Here is a 23543-nt window from a genome sequence, read left to right on the forward strand (position 1 = left end):
TGTGTGGTATGGCACTTTCCTTTTCACAGAATAGAAATCCAAAATAACTCAGATTTATATTGTGCATAGAATTATTTGATTATCCACTTCATAGCAATGTGTTACAAAATCAAAAGCAATAAATACTGTACAATGATAAATCTGAAGTTAAAAATGACATGCCAACATTTTACATTAAATACAATATTCTTAAAAACTTTTACAATATCATATATTTTTTTTTAAATCAGTAAATTATACAAGTTTAATTCAATATACGATTATATACACATATAGTACATATATTCCATTATCGGTATTTAAATAAAGTGCCTTTCTTTTTGAAGCTCTGAAAGGTGAACTCTTACCATCAAATGTACCTAGAAAATAGTGTATTGTACGTAAACTTCAATAGACAGTATTGCAAATTAGAAAAAGGTACAAAGTTTCCCTTTCCAATCGAAATACCCTCATTCATCAGATTATTCACTGAAAATATTGTGACACAAAGCCAAAGTCAATACTCGGGCAGGTATACGTTCTGATTTACTTGAATTACTTGTCAGAACTATCCCAGGCTCATTGGAAATACGTACCTGTAGCAACATTTCTGCAAAATGATATTGCGTTGCTTCTTGCACATTTCATTACACTTTCAGGAAAGTGAATATGGCAATGTTTTATTATGCTGTATGTTTTATGAATCACAGCACAGCTGTGCAATGCTAAGTCATTATTAATCAATAATCTGCCCCCGTAATCATAATTTGAGTTAAAAGGAATGAAGGTTGTTGGTGCTTTACAGCCTCTAGTGTTCATTTCAGCTGGAAACTACAGTGAATTATATGCATAGCTATGTTTTTTTACTTTTGCTCAAATGTAATTATACCAAATACCACAAATACCATAAAATCCATGTCTGTAATATTTAAAGTAAATATACCATCACAAAGTATTTGAATGCTTCCAACGTTCTTACAGCTGGACTGAATGATGTTTTCATGGCTGCCATTTACTGTTATCTCAATGAAAATATCTTTATGGTTTTGCTCAGGTCTGACAGGGATCATAAGCGATTCTAATGTGCTTGGCTTAGTCCTACACTTGTATATCTTTTTCTGCAGAGTTTAGTTTTAGCTGCAACCTATCTGTATTTTTCAAGCGAATGCAAATACCATGATCATCTTTTTCAGAAGATAATCTTTTTCAGTTTAGAAGTTTAGAGTTATAACTAAACTTTACAGGAATGTAGATCTTGAGATGAACCAAATATGAACCATATGCAAGCTTCTGGATAAGTGCATTGGAGATAATTGATCCAATTCACAACGAAAACGGCAATTACATAATGGTTTTGAATCAAAGTCCCTTGCTTAGAATGACAACAGCATTGAAAACCTGTAGAAGTCTTTACTTTGCAGTCTCTATCCTGGGATTTGAACTATGCACCTTTTAGTAACAGGTTCAACATCACTCTTGAGCGTCTGCAACAGTAATCCATGCAAATACTGTATTCTTATTCATTTTTCTAGTAAAAAAGTATAAAGCAGATTTGATAGAACTATACTGTGCTTAAAATCACAAGTTGGGTGTGTTCACTGCTACATGGAACAGTCATCTGTCAGTGGGAATTTAGGAATCAAATCACCAGCATTCCATGTCAACATCTCACAAAGAGATCATGATAACACTTGTGCTGAAAAGGGTGGCTTAGGTCCTTCAAACTACATCCCTTGTAAGCCTCCAGGCTTTAATTGGGACTCAAGGATGAACAGAGACACTGAAAGAGCCATTGTATTTAAAGAGATGTTCGTTTACAACGAGTGTCACCTTCACCTCACCTTTAGAGGAAGACTTCAATCCATCAACTGAGCTCTGACAGCCCCCTACACTGGTGTCAGGCGGCTGTCTCATATTGCATTCAGTACAAAGCTGAGTTGTGTTGAAAGGCAAAAAAGAAAACAGAATGGGATCCAATTATACTTCAGATTTGAAAAAACAAGCCTCCCATTGCTGAGGGACGTCTTCTCAAAGGCAAGTTCAAAAAATGGTTTCCTAACGTTTCTCAGAATCCCCAATTTCATTCCGCGACAGTTATGTGCTAAAAGATAGGTCAAATGATCCTGCATAAATATCTGTCCAATGACACAAGGTCTGTGCATATTTGGAGTAACAATATACAAGCTCTAAAGAGTTGAATTGGTTTGCGAACGGTGTGGCTTGTATTTGATTTGTTTGGACTGATCTCGCACGGGTTGAAGCGAGGCCAGGAGTGAGTTTCAGGCCTAAAGACAGCAAAATCGGCATTCTGTTGCATTTTTGAATATCTCGAAATTCTAGCAGCTTTACTGGAATTCCTAAAATGGTGGATCAGAGTCTTTGAGGACACTGAAGGAAAACAAACATGCACCCAATGAAAATACAGTGAACTTGTTCCAGAGAATGCCATTGAAGAACTGTCGCTGAACTTTGTTTGGAGCACGTATGTAACGTCAAAGAAGAAAGAACACAGAAAATTGCATCATGGTCTTCCAATCTGGGCTTTGGACCAACATGTTCAACCAGTGTTGTTGCAGTGGAGCTGTACACAACAGTCTGTGACAGTATCTAAGCTTTAGTCTCCAGACGAATCTCTCTCTACAGTTCCATTTAGTATCAGCTAAATAGTTTGACCAATGAGAGGTAGGAGGCTTTTATTGCCTTCAAGACTGGTGGAGCGCCAATACTGTACCATGGAATCAAGTGAACGCTGGTTGATTCGATTTGAAATCCAGTATTCCCTGGATCAGTACTCCCTGGCCTCTTCCAGTTCATTCATGTAGACGTCTTCCTGCGGGTTCTCGGCACACTGTAGGCCGTTATTGGGAGGCCGAACCGAATGAAAGCGGCTCCAGTCTCCTTTACACAGGATCCACGGGAGCACGTCCACTTTGTAATGAAGTTCCGGGGAGAACTCTGTGCTGATGAGGTTGGGTGCTCCGGCCCCTTTGCCTCGAGTGATGAGCTTCATGTGATCGTCGTAGCAGCAGTGCTGTGCAGCCAACGTGGTGCTGTCGAAAGAGAGCATCGAGCGAACGCAGAACCTCGCAGAGGGCTTGTAGATGTCCAGTCTCTCTTTGGGGCCGCTGGCATCTCGCCAGCGATAGGTCTTTTGCAACTTCCTATCGAAAATGTTGACAGCACTGTAGACCACCTCGGATGGGTAGATGCAAGGGCAGTTGGGCAATTCGGTCAGGACCTGGTGTAGGTATTTCTGGAGGAAGTCGTTCTTGCAGTTAAGCCACTTCTCACAGCTGTCAACATCTATGGGGTAATTAGATCAATTTAATAAGGGTGGCAGACATCATTTTCTTTTCCCCAATAGTATAAGTACTTAAAAATCCTTAAAACATAATACATTTCCAGATCTTTTTTTTTTTTTCAAGATAAATCTCACATACATTTTGTAGAAAAAAAACAGTAGAAGGAAACAGTAGAAGTAAATCTGTTATTTTAAATATGTTAAGATACACCCTAACCCTAACCCTAACCCTAACCCTAACCCTAACCCTAACCACACACACACACACACACACACACACACACACACACACACACATATATAATGTATAAATTAATAAATTAAATTACATTTATTTGTATATATTAGTAAACAATTTATTTAATACTAATATACTCAACTTCCTTAAAACTACAAACATTTATTTAAGATATTAAGCCTTATATACCCAACTCTCATATACTATGCCAAACAAATTATGGCCATATTGAGATTCATGGCTTAACACGTAATGGGGGTTGTCTCTGTTTGCTGCCAAAATGTAAGATACTGTACATAAAATTTGTGCTGCAGGCAGTGGTCATGCTGAAACAAAGTTGTTATTAACATTTATGTTCCATTGTGAAGAGATTAAAAAAACACTTTATTCTGTTATGTTTTTAAACGACTTTCATTATTATTACGGTTAAATGAAAAGAGCTATTACGATCAATGTTCAATGCCAAAAAATGAGAGACCAACAAAAGACTCCAAAGCAAATAGTGGGGGTTTTGGAAGAGGACTCTTTACTTTGTGGTCTCAGTAACACTCTCTGTGGAGCATTTGTGAAAAATGTGAACATCAGATCTTTTACAGTCTAACAGGGCTCCCACAGAGTTCCTCCCGATGAAGTCTCAAAGGAGCAGTTTCTACAATGATGCTGATTAAACGGGTTTTGAACTAGACATTAAGTTAAATTAAAGCTAAGACAAATCAATAATCATTGATTAAACTAATAAAAGAGCATACTAGAAGCTTGAAAGGCAGTTTGCTGAAACTTCCATTAAGAGATTCAAGTGCAGTATAATGTTGCCTATATCTTAAAAATAAGTTGTGTAAATAGTAGACCATTTTTTTTTTATAAAAAAAATTAATACTGTAATGGAAATGTGGGCATGTACCATGTAAATACCACATTGAATAAATATGGTAATCATTCTGTACCATGGCACAAAAAGTACTACGCTACTACCAGAATTCTGAATTGTTGAATGCCCACACAAACAAAAATTACCAACCTGTGTCAAAAAGCTCTGTGCTGTTTGCCAGTTCGTGAGGAGTCAGTTCTGTCACAGGAGCTATGTCATCTATAGATGTAAGAGAGATAGAAGATATTTAAAATCAACATGACATTTGAAACAAAACACACAATATGAGCTTAACAATCGTGTTGAAAAAACAACAACTGATTTACACTTAAAACTGGCGGTAACTTGAAAATTCAGATTTGAAGAACTGGTTAAAATTTTTAAGTTTCAAAAGTTGGAATTTGAATCAAAATAACAACACCAGGGGTGATTTATTTATTTATTTATATAACTCATCCATTTTAAATTATCTTAAAGGGTTAGTTCACCCAAAAATGAAAATTCTGTCAGTAATTACTCACCCTCATGTTGTTCCAACCCCGTAAGACCTTCGTTCATCTTCGGAACACAAATTAAGATATTTTTGATGAAATCTGAGTGCTGGATCACTCCTCCTGCAGGCTTATGGACACCTTAACTTGCTGGCTCAGAAAATGTATTAAAGACATCGTTAATACAGTCCAAGTGACTCCAGTGGCTCAATCTTAAGTTTATAAAGCGACAAGAGTACTTTTTGTTACTTTTTTTTGAGTACAAAAACAAACAAAAATAACGACTTTAATACACTTTTCATTTCCTTCTCTCTGGGCCTCGAGTCTTTTCACGTAGTGTTTATGCGTAGCGCGTCTATGTTGCACGTCACCACGTAGGCTCACTATTGGCCGACGCTGGTCATGTGTGTGATACGTGGTGACGTGCACAGACGCGCTATGCTTAAACACTACGTGAAAAGACTTGAGGCCCAGAGAGAAGGAAATGAAAAGTGGAATAAAGTCGTTATTTTTGTTTGTTTTTGCGCACAAAAAGTACTCTCGTCGCTTTATAAACTTAAGATTGAGCCACTGGAGTCACTTGGACTATATTAACGATGTCTTTAATAACTTTTCTGGGCCAGCAAGTTATAGTGTCTTAGAAGCCTATGGAGGAGTGAGACAGCACTCAGATTTAATCCAAAATATCTTAATTTCTGTTCCGAAGATGAACGAAAGTCTTACGGGGTTGGAACAACATGAGGGTGAGTAATTACTGACAGAATTTTCATTTTTGGGTGAACTAACCCTTTAAGCCTTAAAGTTGTGCATAATTAAGGGCTTGGCCACTTGAGTGACAGCTGTCACTACTAGCCGTTTGTCTGCTGTCTGTTAGCCGTCACGTCACCTCAGCTAATCCCGCCTCTTTGTCCATTTTCGGTTATCCAGGAGTGACGCACGGTGACGCGCTGCCAAGATGGCGACGGCCAGCTCTGCCCACTTTGGGCTTCAAAAATGCTCTTCAGAAACCTACGGGTGACGTCACGGACACTACGTCCATTGTTTTATACAGTCTATGGAGCTAAGGTTATCCCCTGCTAGGAGATGTCGAAACTACACTGATTGGCTGCAAAAAAGCATCTTTATCCTTTGACTGCCGGTGTATTCCAACAAAAAATTTCACAAGCAACCTATACATTACAAATATTTCATTATAGCATAGTAGATGTTTTTTCATCAATCAATTTCTTTTTGAAGACTTTTTTTCAGTAAAGCTAACTTTCTCTTATTATCTAGCTGTTGTTTTTCAGCAGCTCAAAATGTTAAAATAAAGTTTTACGGTGTTTATTCAGCACTGTAGAGCCTCACTTAGTGTGTGTAAGCGAACTCATTTTGTGTATGCACATTTGTGGACCGCCCTGTATCAGGGGCTTTTAAAATGAAAGCCCTCATTGAGCTGTCATTCTGAAGCCAAGTAAATGCCTGCTCCTCTCAAAGAGCAGTTTCATAGTGTATACAGTACACACACAGAAGGCCAGACTGCTCCTTTTCTAACACGAGTCTGGTGCCCCTGGTGTTTGTTCGACTTCTGCATGCCTGACAGAGATGAATGAGAGGCATTAGTGGAGATTTCCATCACTATCAGCATAATTAGGAGTCGGATGGAATTAAGATCAAGACGTTTTAGGGAAGAGTATCGATAAACGGTGTGCTAACTGCTAAATACATTGTGCATTGTGGGGTTGAAAAGGCCTAAGTATAAGTGACAGTATTGACAGTCTCACCAGGACAACGCTCTAAGTCACATGTCCGTGACTCTGTGGCAGTGCAGGCGTAGCCACATGAACGAATCCTCTTCTGATTCCCGTGTCCACAGGTGACACTGCATGGTGACCAGTCGCTCCATTCTTCCTCCTCATATTCTGTAGATGAAAAAATAATTGATGACCTTTTCAATAAATTGAGGCTAAGGAATTCCTCACGCAGCATGTGGGAATGTTATGCAATGCAGGTCAGACCACAAATGAGTTGGAGTAACAGTAAAGGATTTTTTTTTTTTTTTTTTACTTGTGGAAGTGAAATAATAATTTAGCTCAGTCCTTGTACTGAGGTTACACCTTTAAGCGTTTGAAATGTCCGACATACACGCATTGACAAAGAAAAAAAAATCCCAAAACAGCCAAGATGGTAAGTGCATCACTCTGTTGTTTGCATAAGGAAGCTAATGATGCGCAACTAAATTAATGTTGCGTATTTCTCTGTAAAATATAATCTCTCTAATGAACAAAATGTGGCCCTCCTGGCAGGCCAGGCACGCTTTTTTTTTTTTTTGGGTAATAAATATGTCAGAGGCAAAGTCAGCCGCTTACAGCTGTGAGAACTGAGCCAATACAAACTCTTACGCAGGAAGGCAAGGCCTAAGAGCTTAGACGCTTTCCAACAATGCTCTCTTTCCACCACCATGCTAAAGAGATTAAAGTTTCAGAGCACTCATGGCGGTAGTGATGGAGAGAGAGAGAAGATTGAAAGAGAAATAAGTGCACTGTTTCCTCGCTAATGCATTTTGGCTGCGTTGTTGCTGGTTACCAGGTGTTGTTGCTAATTGAAGGCCCACATTCTGATGATGAAGATGTCCACTTGTACTGTCACGGTAAAAAAACAAAACACTGATGACAGATGGACTTTATTGCAAATCATTCGAAAAACTCTCAGAGAATTATAATAAATAATAATAATAATAATAATAATAATAATAATAATAATAATAATAAAGCTTCACTGTAAAATACAAAAAACAAAAAAAACATAGTCCATGAATAATTTAATTTAACTGGTATTAATCGGGTGTTTTATCCAAACATCCTAAATTAAATTCAAATGAAGATCATTTGCTTTTTTAGAAAAAACTGAGTAAGATAATAAGATACTTTTTTTTTTCTCGGTTTAAATATAAACTTTATTACATTTTATTCAATTTATGAATAATATAAGAAATATAAACTTTTCAATGGGGTGAGAGCAATTTACACGATTTTTTCTTCTAACAGTTTCAACATAAATATTAAGCAGCACAAAGAAATATTTTTGAGTACCAAATCATATTAGAATGATTTCTGAAGGACCATGTCATGTGACACTGAAGACTGGAGTAATGATGCTGAAAATTCAGCTTTGCCATCACAGGAATAAATTACATTTTAACATATATTAAAATAGAAAACCGTTAATTTAAATTATAATCATATTTCACTATATTAGTGTCAGAGTTATGTTCAGTTTATCCATATTTCTTTGTGTATTTACTTTGCCTTTGTTGCCTGCTAGTTTGACCTAGTTTGATTATTCATTAAGTTCACCTGGTGTTCATCTATCTCATTAGTTCAAGTATAAATACTCTCTGTTTTGTTGCATTCATTGTCCTGTCTCTTCTATGTAACGTGCTTGTGTTTTCCCTTGAGCTTCTCCTGTGTTCTCCTATGGATTATGATATTAAAGACTAATGATATTAGGTTTCCTTTTGAGCCATTCATCTCCGTGTACTATTTACTACAGCCACTCATGACAATTAGTGCTTTTACTGTATTTTTGCTCAAATAAATGCAGCCTTGGTGAGCATACGAGACTTCTGTCAAATAATTTTTTTTAAAATCTTACCATTCCGAACTTTTAAAAGGTAAAGTGTAAAAAAAAGAAGTAGATTGCCTCATTTGCCTAACACTGTGTCCAAGCCAGGCATAATAAAACAACAATTGTTAAAAGCAAACTTTTCTATGTAAATTTGAGTTTCTGTTCTAATAAGCTGTGACTGCAAAAAGAGTACCAGGACATTTTAATTTCTATTTAAGCAGAGTTGACATCCGTACCGTAGCCCCATCCGGTGTAAAATCCGATTGGTCTGAAACCTAGCAGCCTATCATATATGTTTTGTTATTGTGTTGTTTCACACAATGACACTGGTTTGCAATGACAAAGTGACCAGACATCATTAATTTCAACGCATTTTCATCCTAGGGTATCATATACTGACGCTTTTGACATTACGTCTACATCGAACGCACATGGCACCCTTTAGCGTCAATATGACACGCACAGAGCTTTGTTCGGTTATGGGTAGGTTTAGGTCTGGGGTAGGGTTAGGGTTAGACCGCTAGGAGGCGCCTTCTGGCCCATTTCTATCTGCGTCTCATATTGACGCTAAAGGGTGCCATGTGCGTTCGATGTAGACGAAATGTCAAAAGCGTCAATATATGACGCCTTGGGATGAGAACGGGCTGTTCATTTCCAATGACAGCTGGCCAATTCTAGCAACACAAGAGTTTGAGACCACACACACTGAATAGACATACATTTGCTATCAGAGAACTTTGTTTCAAATAAAATACCAAAGGCACTGTAATAAGTTACTATAGTAAAACTGTGGTAAATAATTTTCATAAGGGCAGTGGAGAGGAAAAAACGACCTACAGCTATAACATTCGACCGAGCTGTTGCCGAACATGGCCTGCCTGTAATTCTGTGGCTCACCATGATTGCAGAAAAGCGCTTCATTACTGTACGCCTCTAGCGTAGACCACATCATTAATAATGAGGCTCATTTGCCCTTCTCGGTTTCCCATTCAAGCTTGTTTGTACACAACACACTCCCACTCCAAGTACACTCATTAGGTCTATTTTAGATCCACTGGGACAACAGAGAGATGCCGTTTCGGTTTCGTACCCACATCCTCAGAGGCTCTACTGCTGACATGACCGCAGCAAGCATGCCGCAATTGCTTCTTTTTTGGCTGGGTGTTGGATTTGACCACACACCACCAATGCACTTTCCCTCTAATGATGCTGACAGAACATGGTGCAACACAACCTTAGTGGAGGATCACCCTGAAAGTCAATGACAGATGGAGTTGAAAAATGCCCTAGTGAAATAAAGATGGTAAAAGGATATATGTAGATTGTGGAGGAGTCGGACACTGCAGCAAGTTATAGTTTAATAATCCAAATAAGATCCTATCCCCCAGTTTCACAGACAAGGCTTAAGCTAGTCCCAGACTAAAATAAAATATGTCAGTGCCATTGTTTGGTCTTTTTGCACACCTGTAATGTTTTTTTTAGTTTTTTTTTTTATAAAAGGCACATGCTTATAAAATATACTTAAATGTCCTAATTGAACTAAGGCCTAATCCTGGCTAGTGTTAATATCTTTAATATACACTTAAAAACAACACAGGTTTTGGTGCCAAAGATTAAAGAGACACTAATAAAACACCTTGTTGCTTAACTTCATCACTACTACTACTAATAATAATTGTAAACAACACACAACCATACAGAAGTTTGGGTTGGGTGAAAAATGTTGTAATGTTTCTGGAAGTATCTTATGCTTACCAAGGCTGCATTTATTTGATCAAAAACACAGCAAAGCAGTAATTCTCACTATTAACTAGTTGCTTATTAGCATTCATATTACTAGGATATTGGCTGTTTATTTGTACTTATAAAGCACATTTTAATGCCTTATTCTGCATGACCAAATTCTACATCCCTTAATCCTACCCTATACCTAAACTAAACATCTACCATACTAACTATTAATAAGCAGTAATTAGAAGTTTATTGAGGCAAAAGTCGTAGTTTATGGTTAGTTAATAGTGAGAAATGGACCCTAATCTAAAGTGTGACCTTCTATTTTTAATGTATTTCAAATGTAATTTATTCCTGTTATGGTAAAGCATAATTTTCAGCATCATTACTCCAGTCTTCAGTGTCACATGATCCTAGATAAACCATTCCAATATGCTGATTTGCTGCTCAAATTTTATTATTATCAATTTTGAAAACTGTTGTGCTACTTAATGTAAAGTAATATATTAGTGGAAACCATGGTACTTTATCAGGATTCTCAATGAAAAGATGGTTCAAAAGAACAGTATTTACTTGAAATAGAAATCTTTCGTAACATTTTAAATGTCTTTACAATAAAATCTCACAGCCCCAAAACTTGTGAATGTTAGTATATCTCGTGAGTTTGCAGTTAAGCACTACCTGTTTGGAAATATTTTTTTCAATCATTAATGCTGCCACCTAAAGGCACTAAAAATGTGCAAAAAAAGCTTCGAGTACAATATTATACTTCCCAGCAGTTGATATTGTTTGCCAATTTTTAAAACGTCTCACACATAAAAGCACAGTGACTGAAGGCTTTAACAATATACTCAGGCAATGAATATAACTTTGGAGTGAAAAAAAGGAAACTTTCATTCCAAGGCCTGAGAACTGCCACAAATTCTTGGGAGAACTTAAAGGGCTAGACCGTGTGAATCGCAGTGACCCGCCAGTCGTGGGATGAAAACACAGCAGACGTTTTCTTTGTCAGCCCAAGCATGCTGGCCCTTCTTACAATCTGTTGTCTAATTGAACACAAATATTGGTTGTTTAGCCAGTGAAGAGGCCCTATGCGTCGGGACCCAGGTTTCAAACAGCTACATTTTCCAAGCACTGGTGTCAACTTCAAAGACGACACACAAAGCTGATGCTCAAGCCCACTGTCACTAACGTGAACCAGACGTAGCGTTTAGTTTCCTCCTGCAATCCCTTATTCAATACGTTCATTGTATAATCTTTTCTTCACCGCGAAAAGGTTCAGAGCACTTGATGATAGGTTGTGTTCAGCTTTTTAAGGATAAAAATTAAAATGGTATTTCAGCACTACGGTTTGCCCCGTATGTAAACATTTTGAGGTAATGATCTGCCTAACCGACAAAGAAGCAGTTTAGTGGCCAGATAACATGCGTACCACAACTAATATTGTGATAATGTATTAGGACACAAAGCACTGGGTCGCCTTTCACTGTTTACCGCTGATAGGCATCGAGAGAAAGTCTCTAGAAGTGGCGACAGGAATGACATGTTTATGTAGCAGTTCTTGAGCACAACCCTCAAAGCATAAATCATAATGTCAAGACTTAAAGAGGAGGCTGGGGCCCGCATTACTGAGGAAATCAGCTAGGCATACGTTCCAAGAAGCCCCAGCATAAGCGCTGATACTTCCGATAACAAGGCTGAGGAAAAACAAAAACTAAAAAACTCATGGTTTCTGATTACACAGTTGGAAAAACATGAAAAGAGATTTATTAGGGTCAATTATTACGATTTTTCACCATTTTTGCACAGCAACGGGGATGTGCGTCCAAACTCTCTCTGGCAACAACCTCCTGTGCTTACCGTAATTGTCCATGGAGTCCCAGCCCTTCCATCGTCTGTTCCAGTCTGTACCCACACCACTCAAAAGGGAATCTTCTCCCTCGTAGCTGAGGTCCCCCTCGTTTTCCTCCAGACTGCCTTGCCCGGGACCTTCTTGACTGGAGTCATGGTATTCCCAGAACAGTGGCCAGAAGAGCTTTTTATGGCCCAGCCACTCTTCTGAGCTCAAAGACCAGTCATTCCTGCTCTCCTTGGCCAGATCCATCTCAATCTCCATCTGTGGGTTGTCCACAACCTCAATGGTAACCTATTGGAGAGATAAAAGTTATATGTTGATATGCAAAAAATGGATATGAGAAAGTCGTTGCTCTACAAAACCCAGCTTAAGGGGGTCAAGCTCATTTTTGGAACCAGGTCCAGCTCGACCAGGTCCAGTGTCAGATCAACAAATAACCTTCCATAAGCTCTAAGTCTTCCTTTATATCTTTTCCTCCAGGTGAACTATTGTCATAGTGGAGAAACATTTCAGTTAGCAAGTTAGTTCAATTCAATATACAATACACACTGCCTGTCCAAAAAAAATTGGAAAATGCTTAAGATTGGATCATTATTGCAGTGATTATGTTTCTAGCATGTTATATGTTTGGCAACAGTTCTTCTAACCATAATTGATGGAGTGTGTAGCTTTTAATTTCTTAAACAAGCATGTAGTAAGACACATCATGGCCATATTCCAGGATGACAATGTCAAGATTCATCAGGCTCAAATTGTGGAAGAATGAGGAAGGGAGCATGAAGAATCATTTTTACATATGAATTGGCACCTCTTAGTCCAGACCTTAAATTCAATGAAAGTCTTTGGGATGTGCTGGAGTAGACTTTACAGAGGGCTTGACTCTTGCATTGTCAGTACAAGATCCTGACCAATTATTGATGTACCTCTTGATGGAAATAAATGTTGTAATGTTATTTTCATCCTTTTTTGGTCAGGATCTTGTATTGACAATGCAAGAGTCAAGCACTCTGTAACGTCTACTCTATCACATCCCAAAGGCTTTATATAGGCTATATATATAATATAATATATATTAATTTTGTTCCAGTATCCTTTAATTAATAATTGTATACCTGAATGATAGGATATTTGGTTTAATGGCACAGACATCTGACGGTAACTCTATCGCTCCCTTGAGTACTGTTAAGTATGTTCAAAATATTTCCTGTTTGTTTATTTTGAAGGATGTTTTGAGGTGACATATTTGTTCTCTGCATGCTTGGGCTCGTAGTGCCCGAGCCAGGCAGACCAGGAAAACGATAGCAAGTGTTCCAGCAGGCCGAGACAAAGGACTGGTTGTTTATTTCCCCTACAGCGTAACAATCTGATGGCTGCAGCAGCTGTTTATAAAGGCATGGAGCAGTTTAGAGCGGGTGATTACGCTACTGTAACTGCCCTGTTTACAACAGTCGGCCTCCACCTCCTCCTTGAACTAATCATGACTGTATTTTACTCTCATACTTCCAAAAAACACAACACATCGCTTTTAAGGACAAAAAAGATCCAAGGTTTAGATCATTGGAAGTCCATTAAACTGGAAATTTAAGTTCAATGGCAACAAAGATGACATGTTTTACTCTAAAACTGCAAGAAAGTTAAAGCCCTAAACCTAAACAAGTTGTGTTCCAAAATTGAGGTTGATATCTCAAAAAAGTTAGCTTTCAGTGAGATTTTGACTGGCCGCAGTATCAAAAGTTTTCACTAGATGAAATTCATCGCCCATTCATTTCCAATGCGGTCATTTTTGACCCGCGAGAAACACAAGTGTGACTATTTTTTCAGGAACATTTAATCTTTTCGAATCATGCTCATGACTTTTTTTGTGTTCACATAACAAGTGCCAAAACCTTTACCAAGTTCAGTATCATTCCGATGAAGTAAAAAACAAACAAAAAAAACCTAAAAGTATTAATAATTTTTTTCGGTCAAAAGTGACCGAAGAGCAAAAGGAATCTCCACTGCATTACTTTATTAAGTTCTTATCAAATTTGTTACCGCTATGAATGGGGGAGTCAAATTAGTTTTAAAAAAGATGATAACATGAGAGATAATTTCTCACAACGTAAGAAAGTGTTCAGTACTTTGGAGACCATTGCATACTGATGTATTAAAAGCAAAATGTTCACATATATTTACATTGGCTGCCGCCATATTAAAGACACATAAAAACAAAATAGCTTTTTCTAAAAAAGTAGAGAAGATGGACCCGTCCCACTTGGAAGACTCTGGAATTTTCCCTATTATAAAAGTCAATTTGCTTACCAGGGATCTCCTGTGTGTTTTTTCCCTGAAGTCTAACTTCGTTTCCTCTCAAGTCCACTTACACACATAAACTTCATAACAGTCCTAAAAATATAAAAATCCCTTCTTTACCGGTGTTGTAAAAGCATTTAAAGATTGGGATCTGCTCTTGGAGGGAGCATTAAAAGTGGCTGTTAAAATAATACTATGGCCTTTCACCTTTTGGATTTTCTTTTTGGTACACTGTGCAGAAGTTTGAGCGGAATAGCTGAAATGAGCTACACCGGTATAAAGGTCTCGCTTGGGGTAATTTAAGAGGCCTCTCCGGTTTAGGAGCAGCTGTGACATGACCAGCAACAGCGCAGAAACCTGAAGTCCCTACTGCAATCACAGCAGCAATAACAGTGAAACAATGAGTGCATAGGTTAATTACATACACCACAAACTGTTGCCAAGTAAAATCAATCCATTACCCAACTCATTATACAATGATTTAGTTCACTCTAAGGAATGAAATGACAAGGTTTTGGGAACGGCGAGATGTTAAACATATCTGGAATAACAAACTACCGCCATAATATTAACAACTGTCTTTAAAAGAACTAATGCCAAAATTATAGACGTACAACAAAAGAAACCAAGACCCCCAGGACACGAAATGACTGATTCAGTTCATTTCCCTCATTTTCTTGTGGTCCAACAGTCTGTAAACACTGTATTTTTTCTTTAAAAGCATGTATACACAGGAAGAAACTTGACTCTGAGGCAATCAAAATGACAATAAGGTGTGATTGGGCCTGTTCTTACTTGAATGTTGGGGTTTTGGGAGCCCAGGTCTGCGTTGGCAAGGTCGGGAAAGTTCTTCAAGTCTAAAATGAAGGGTTCATCTTCCTGTGGAGCAGGTTTGGGAAGGACTCCCTCTGAGCGAATCTGCGACCATCTCCTCTTATGACGTTGTGGCGAAGGCGGCGCACTCCTAAGTTGGTTCCGCCGCTGTATGTCCTGTAGCGATTGTCTGACATCTTTGGAGCCCCCGTGACCTCTGACCTGGGAAGAGCACACATAGTATCCTATTAAAATAACATCTGGTGATCGGACAAGCTTTATTTAGATAAAGGCACATAATTTCTTTACGTATAAAGCCCCCAGAAAGGCCCAAAGATAAATGCTTCTTAGAAATTTCGTCATGCACGTAAAGATGGTTAGAGGATCTGTTTTAGTTCAACACCATATCAAATCTATACAGCTGTGACCTTATAGCCCATATGAAAAAGATGTCTGAGCTTCAAATAAACCCATCTGGAGTGAAATGTCTAACACATGACAGCATATCAGGTGGATTTTGGAACAAGAATAGTAGAAATCATGGAAATAATTTAAGACCCTTCTTCTGCTTTAATGATCCAGGAAAAGCCTGTTTCCCAGACCTTTGGAAGACTCCTTCAGTCTCTTTTAGGGTTTTCGTATACAAGAGCACTCTTCGAGTTCTTTGATTTCCATGCTGCATATCTGTCAATCGATGCTCCATTGGGTTACCATTAGTAACATTACAAAACAGACAGCAGAGAAACATCAACAAGGAAGAGGAATTGCACGCTTGCTCATTCTTTCTCACAAGTCTGAGACAGTCATGGCTCACTCTCTTGACAGCTGTTTGACATTACGGGTAATGCTGCGCTCAGTGGATGGAGAGGGACTGTGAATTCCTGGACGAAGACTCAGGAGTCGGGACAGTGCATGCAGGTAAATGATTACACATTAAGGGATATGTATCTCTTTCATCTGGTTTACTTTAATATGGAGACATAAAGTCTGTGGCGGTACAAAAAAAGTCTTCCCAGTTGTCCTCAAACCATGAGAGTCCTCCAATGCACTTTGCTGCTTGTTACTAATCATATCAACCTAAAGTCTCAAGCCTCAAGAATGAGGCAGGTGATTTTCAAATATATGAAATTTTCTATAATATGCTATTTTCAAATAGCCATAAAGTGCTGAAACTCTTATTTTATTTATAATGTATTTAAATATCACATTAATATAATTATCTAAATATATGATTTATCACTGTCTCTTCAAGCTGCATCAGTTCCTGTAATGTCCTAATTATTATTTATAAAGTAAATCTGAAATCATAAATCAACTAATTATTATTCATAAATTAAGCATGAAATCAAAATTGACCTCTACTTAATTCATTAATAAATGTAAAAATGATCAAATAATAACTAAGTATGTGTGTTATATTTATAGACATAGAAATTAAGCAACATAGAAATCACAGATCATTATATATATAAATAATGAATTATCTGTGATTTCTATGTTGCCTAATTGATTACATTTTTATGTTGAAGAACATGGTTTGGACCAGTGAACAGAATTGATTGAACGGAATTTAGAACTCTTGGTCATGGATCATTAAAAGTAAGATACAAAATTATTGCTAATATTATTTTTTTCCCCACCCACACATCCTGCAACTGAGTTGTGCAGGATAAGATCAGGGACATTTAAGTGTTATAAGTAAATGGGGTCAATGTTCATGTTGTCTTTAACTGCATGCATTCTCCAACATGCAATAAGCACCAGATGAAACTCAGTTTAGACTTTACATTTTGGGTCATGCTGCGCTTCAAAGACTTTTTGTGGAGGCCCTGTCAATGAGCAACCACAGACTTCAAAAAGAACAGCAACATACACAAGCATAACTCAGAAAGCAAGAGACACATATGTCCTCATCATGACCACATCATACTGCAAGCCTTCTCTTTCAAATCTCCATCTCAAATCCTCACAGATTCAGAAGATCACCTTAGTGTGCTATCCCTGCTCTTCCTCATTTACAGACTTGGTTTGATGGCCCCAATGTTCCCTTCTGATGCTTCAGAGGAGAGAGGTGGGGAGTTGGGGTCTGTCTGATCAAAGCCTCTCTCTACTGATCATGCGTGGCCTGCCTTGTCTCACTTCACTGCCTGTGTCTCTCCCACACGCAAAACAGATGTCCTCTGCCCCAGACGATAAACTCCACCCTGGCGCTCTACTGAAGTTCATCATCACAGGAGGTGGGGAGGAAAGGAAGCTCTTTTAATTGTTTTTACACAATTATTGACATACAAGCGACAAACGTTTCAATCTAAATTCAGTATTTTATGATTTTATTGAGATTTGTTCTGCACAGATTACATTAGATAAATTGGATTACTGACCGTCAAGGCTTGATAAAGTGGTCAAAATGCTTTAATAATAAAATAAAATGTTTGACAATACTCTAAAATCTAGTCGAGAAAGCTTTGTATGCATCTATTTAAGGTTGTCATCGTCTTGTGCGCGTGAGTGGTAACTCTTCCTGTTTGAATGTTCGTGATGTCGGATGCAAACAAATGGCTCCTACTACGAAATGTTCTTTTCGAATGAGTTTCTTTTCGAAATTCACTTCACGAACTAGCTTCCTCCCAGTTCACGAACCATTGCATGATTCTATGCCATTTTGTAGTATAAATAGTGTGAATAGTGTGTTGAAAATTCAAAAAGGCAACATGCTCTTTAAATACCCAGATGATGCATTTTTACAAGCAAAAAGATGAAGTGTGGAATGTTGGAAATTGAACTCACTCAACTGTTCAGTTTTAGACTCCAATGTTGGAAGACAATACCTTCTAAAATCCATGTACTAAACGGTTGAGGATAGTGCATAGTGTATTCAGTAGGGGTGTGGCGGTACATGTATTTGTCCTGAAACGTCACGGTACGGACGTCACATTTCGGTGCATAAAGTCAGACTACGAATACAGTCAGTCACAGGCGATCCACACTCCAATCCAGAAGGGGGCGCGTGCAGCAATGTAATGCTGTTTGCTAACTGCCACAACAGGAAAAAGAGCAGAAAAAGACGTTCTATGCACCAACCCAAAACAAGGGATGCGTCCCAATTTGCATTCTTATGCTCTTTTCTATTACATTTTTAAGTATAAAAAGAGCGAGTAGTGTATTCACACTGAAAATTCCAAAAAGAAAAAGTGCCATTTAAAATTGTTTTGCATGTGACAGGCTGATATTAATAATGATATATCTACTGATATATGTAACTGCAGGGGCGTCTGACATGTGACCCAAAACCCAAATCTTTTTGGTTGGCACGTTTGCATCAATGAATGACAAAAAAACAGTTAGTATGTTCATCTGCATGAATATTCCATAGCCAGGAATGTATTGTTTCTATTTAAATCTCGTTTGTGCAGAATATTCATGTCTGACGTAAAGGGCATTTAAAAGGCAGCAATACGGCTCACTAGGATTTTAGCAGAGTAAATGTGTCAGCTAAATGAACCTGTTGGAGTGCACAGTTGGAGTGCAGTTGGGAACTACTGTCCATTTTTTACAGTTGAGTTAAAAACCAATGGGATGTTACCATCCACAAAGTTTTCTCTGCCTGCCTGTAGTGAGTCCAATGAAGGATCTCAAGTGTTTCCTCACTTTGTGAGCCTTCCAGAGATCTTTCATACCTTTCCCTTCAATCATTCTATAATCAAACCTCTGAGAAAAAGTCACGCCAAGATAAGCTCCTCACTCAGCGCCGCCATTTGTATTAGTCTCTTTCTTCACATGGGTGAAACTGCTTACCCACCAGCTGAGACGAAAGGGATGGCTAAGATTTCACATGAGTGCTACAGGTTAATACGAGAAAAGGAACTTTAAAGAATACTTTCCTCAGCTCACAACAACTGACTTGAACAGAAGTCCCTGAAGGCAGAATTCCTGATTCTTCACAAAGTGGGCCAACAGAAACAGAGGAGGCAAGACAGCAAGGCCAGCAGAGTGACATGGTAAGGATGGAATCCTGCCCAGATCCTGGCAGGACCATCCTTGTCCTCATGCCTTTATGTTGTTCTTTCTCTATATTTTTTTCTTCCAGCATACCGCCATGTTACAATCTGATTCTCTTGGCATGCCTCGACAGCATCAGTGTACCATGTGTTATCTCCTCTCACAAACAGTTATTGTGTTTTATGGGACGTGCCATCTGGACGGGCGCTGAGACCTAAAAGAATAAACGAATACGCCCCTGCCAAAATAAATACCACACACACATGGTCTCGGGCTGCTTTGAGCTGAATATGCTGGAGCCGAGGTGCCACTACAACAAGGGCAGGGCATCAGGGCACCGAAGCTGGAGAGGCAACAGATTCCCAAAGCACATGAAACATTTAGAGTCTGATTTCCCCAACACCCTCACAAAGCATTACCTCTGACCGCCTAGAAAGAGAGCAAATGGGACGCATTAGTGACGGAAAACTGAGCGGCTTGTTCATAATTCAATAAAATGGATGGATTTGATTATTCTCTTCCAAAAAAAGAGAAGTAAAAGCACGTTTTTCTTTGAGTAAAGGATTAATCACATTGTCAGAAGTCCTTATTCCTAGCCGACATGTCATGCAGTTAAAACTATGGAAGCTCATTTCTGCCTCAGTGTGAAAAAATAAAAAGGTAACTGTGGCACTAATTCATTTCTCATTAATTCTTGATTTCGTAAGTTGCCAATTCATATCTCAAAATTGCAACTTTACATCTCATATTGCATCTTTTATTTTATCATAATTGCGACTTTATAGGTCACAATTGTAAGTTAATTACTTGTAATCGCAACTTTCTCGCAGTTTAGACTGCATGTCTTACAATTTCAACTTTGTGCTTTATACGATTGTGGTTTTATTTCTTGTTTCTTTATTTCTCACATTTACCTGGATCGTTTTTTACAATGGTGGAAATAGGATTCCATACAAACCCCCTTTGTGTGCAGCAAGTGAAACTCAAGGATATAATGCCCTGATGGATATATCCCACACAGATCCATGTCTGGCTTCTCTCAGATGCCTTGTGTCAAAAACTGTTCATTAATGTCATCTGTCCTGCAGAAATCACATTCCATGTGGAGAATTCCTGTTGACACTCAATTACCAGCTGGTACCAAATGTACCAGCGGTACTGTACACATTGATATCAACTCTATTAATGTTATAAATAAAATAAAAATAAGTGAATTGGATACATATCTGCTCTTTTACGAGCTTCAGATGTTTATAATCAGATCTCGGTGCTGCACAACATGTTTTGTAGGGCCAAGATCGAAAAAATAGTTGTACTCAGCAACATGCAGGCACGTTATTAAATCTATTCCTACATTCAAGCTGATGTGTGTGTTCTGGTGGTTTTTGTGAAATATTATCTGGTGTTTCTTCATTAAATTCTGAATATAGCTTTCACAGCATCTAAACCAGGGCATTCGCAATATACTTTCAAACAGATTATGGTTTACAGTTTCAGCTTAACCTCAATTAGAGCACTGGACATTTGAGAGGTTTCTGCGCCCGAGTCATCCAGCACAATGCTAAGAAACGGCAACATGAACTTCAGAGCGGGGCTCAAGAATTTGGCGCCATTTGTGGAATTGGTGTCTGCTTGGGTCGAGGAGAGGAACAGCCCTGTGATTATTGGGCTTATCAATTATAGCACCAAGGCCGCTGAACTCCTACCCGGCCCTTTGGAATTTTATAAGACGTTGGCGTATTGGATTCCAGCTGGCTGTTTTGATTAGTAAGTGTCCATTTTTGTGTAAAGCAAAGACTTCCTGTTGCGCAGGGGAAACAATGGCCCTCCCATGTCTGCCTGAACCCCGGTGGCTACTTTAATAAAAACATCTTTCCCAGTTGGCTTAAAAGGTGGGGGAGACGTGATGTTTTCAGACAGTGCACAAAGACAGTCTTGTATCACCCGAGTATCACCGCATACTGTTCTGCTTTCTGAAGACAGATCTTCGCACCCTTCGCAAGATGTGTTCTTAACCCCCCGCTCGGGTTGTGCGTAGTGAGTCGAGTATCTGCTATATTGATCGATTCACATGCACATGCAAGAGGGGCCTTAGTTTTACATCTAGGATAGTGGACTTATGTTCAAAATTCTTTTCAGAGGGGAAATGACTATTAAAAGGCAGCCTGGGGTGGGTTTGCATTTCCTCTCTGCGTTAACACTCCATAAAGCTGATCCATGAAAAAAAGTCACAGCATAACCCAGGAATCAGTGTGACCTCACTTTGTTGCTGAAGGAGAAATTAATGAATTAAATACCCAAAACAACCTATGAACTGTGGTTTATCATTTAACAGATGGGGGAAATTAACCACCCAGCCATTCCAGGCATTAAGCACACATTAACTATGGAAACTGTATTTTCAGTGTGGTTTGACCTCAAATAAACTCTATTCTGGTTCTTTCTGGATATATGATATGATATGATGTGATATGATATGATGTAATAAAAAGATTCATACCTGTTTGACACCTGATGCTTTAAATGCATTGAGTTTTGAAGCATAGTGGAAGAGACAGAGGCTAGTTGTCACAGCAAATATCAAATCACTTTTCTGGCCTATATTGCAATTCATAAATGTATCCTTTTAAAAAGACAACATGTGACAACGTTTCATGACCAGACATTTATGACAGCCACCCTTGTCTTGACAACACAGTTCATACTTTCAGTTAAGAAACACATCCATGTTTAATTGGATGGTATAGTTACTGGAATATACAACTAGGTCTTCCTTATTGGTTGAAAGACCTAATCAGGTGACAAAAGATTTCACAGACAGTTATTGTGATTTGATTTGATTTTCAGAACATCTCTGACCAAGATGTCCATATAATCTGGAACATTAAGGCCTGGTTCCACAAACAGGGTTTAGATTAAGCCAGGATTATGCCTTAGTTCAATTAGGACATTTAAGTAGCTTTTATAAACTTGCTTAAAAACAGTACTGGTGTGCATCTTGAGACAGTGACAAAACAGTGGCACTGACATATTTAAAGATATGTCAGTGCAAGTTGCTTTCAGTTAAACCAGCTCAAACACGGTAATAATTATTCCATGTGACTGCAGATCTAGTTTTAGATCTAAAACCATCATATGTTGAAAAAGATTCGAATGTCATTCAAGTTAATTTGATCTTCTGTAACTTCAGTATAGCTTCTTTTAAAATGTACAATAAGTGCTAATGGGATCAAAAACCATCCAAACAAATTTGATCCTGGATCTAAACTGAAAATAAAAGACAATATATATTAATAAATAATATATATTATCATTATTATTTAGGATTTTCTGACAAATTAATTTGTAAGTTGTGATATGAGATAAAGCAATTCATTTATACATGGATCTGCTATTACTGTAAAATGAAATGTTAAAAAAAAATCTTAAAAACTTGACTAATAACAACAACAACAACAACAACAAAAATAATAATTGTAAGTGTCAGTCATTGAAACCATACCTCTAAAGATGTACCACTCTTGCTCTTGATGTGATTTGCTGTGCGTCTTTTTGCAGGGAACCCCTTCGCCAACAGAAGACAAAGTGTAAAAAAAACTGCCCACCGTAGAGCCTGGCTTCGAATCAGCATGACTTCGTAAAAATAATAAGAAAGAGTTTTTACAATGTTTTGCGACTATGCACCACTTTTGATATGTTACTATGAACTGCACTCAATCCTCTTCAGTTCCAAGGTGCATTTGTGTCTATTTCCATCCCTCATATAAAACCAATCCATTTAAAACGTCAGAAGGACATTAAACATGCTCAGCAGATTCTCAATGAGCAACAGAACAGTCTTCAAGAGTCATGTCCGCGTGTCCCTCAGATCCTCTGACTCTGAGAGGTTCTTGGTTTCCAAACGCATTTCAGCAGTTCCCAAACTTCAACATTCCTCTCGGAGTTCTTCGGATTATCTTCCATGTGTAGTGAGTTCGCCTCTATCCTGTGTATATGTATGAAGAACAGTCTTCTTTAAGTGTGATTCTGCGATGGATAGCTCCTCAATCACGCGTCTCGCGGAGCGCATTGAACAACTGAAGCTCCAAGGCGCAAAGAACATCAATCCTCGCTACCCGTGAATGCAGGTCTATGATGCTCTATATGGTGCACACAGAAGTCTACACCTCATGCAGGTACTGTGGTAAAGGACCGTCAGTAATTCACTGGCTGGATGAGACTTTCATCTATACCTCCGCTTGTGTGACGTCTCTGGAGGAGGGGTTCATATAACCCCACTGACTGACTGAATGAATGAATGACTGAAGCTGCGTGGGGTATAAAATCCTCATGAGACCCAGAGAAGAAAATGTTTTGGTGTAGCCTATCTA

The 23543-nt window shown here is 38.3% G+C and overlaps 1 protein-coding gene across 1 annotated transcript; it reads right to left on the reverse strand.

The window, feature by feature from the left end:
* Window positions 1-23303, reverse strand: ism2a (isthmin 2a). The gene is made up of 6 exons (XM_081394229.1): window positions 22676-23303; window positions 15157-15396; window positions 12075-12360; window positions 6641-6778; window positions 4537-4605; window positions 1-3282 (listed from the first exon to the last, which is right to left on the reverse strand). Exons 1-6 carry the CDS (start codon window positions 22802-22804, stop codon window positions 2765-2767), a joined length of 1380 nt encoding a protein of 459 aa, XP_081250355.1. The 5' UTR covers window positions 22805-23303; the 3' UTR covers window positions 1-2764.
* Between the last annotated feature and the right edge of the window lie 240 nt (window positions 23304-23543).

Source organism: Scardinius erythrophthalmus (genome assembly GCF_964197995.2).
Source record: "Scardinius erythrophthalmus genome assembly, chromosome: 19".
Classification (NCBI taxonomy): domain Eukaryota; kingdom Metazoa; phylum Chordata; class Actinopteri; order Cypriniformes; family Leuciscidae; genus Scardinius; species Scardinius erythrophthalmus.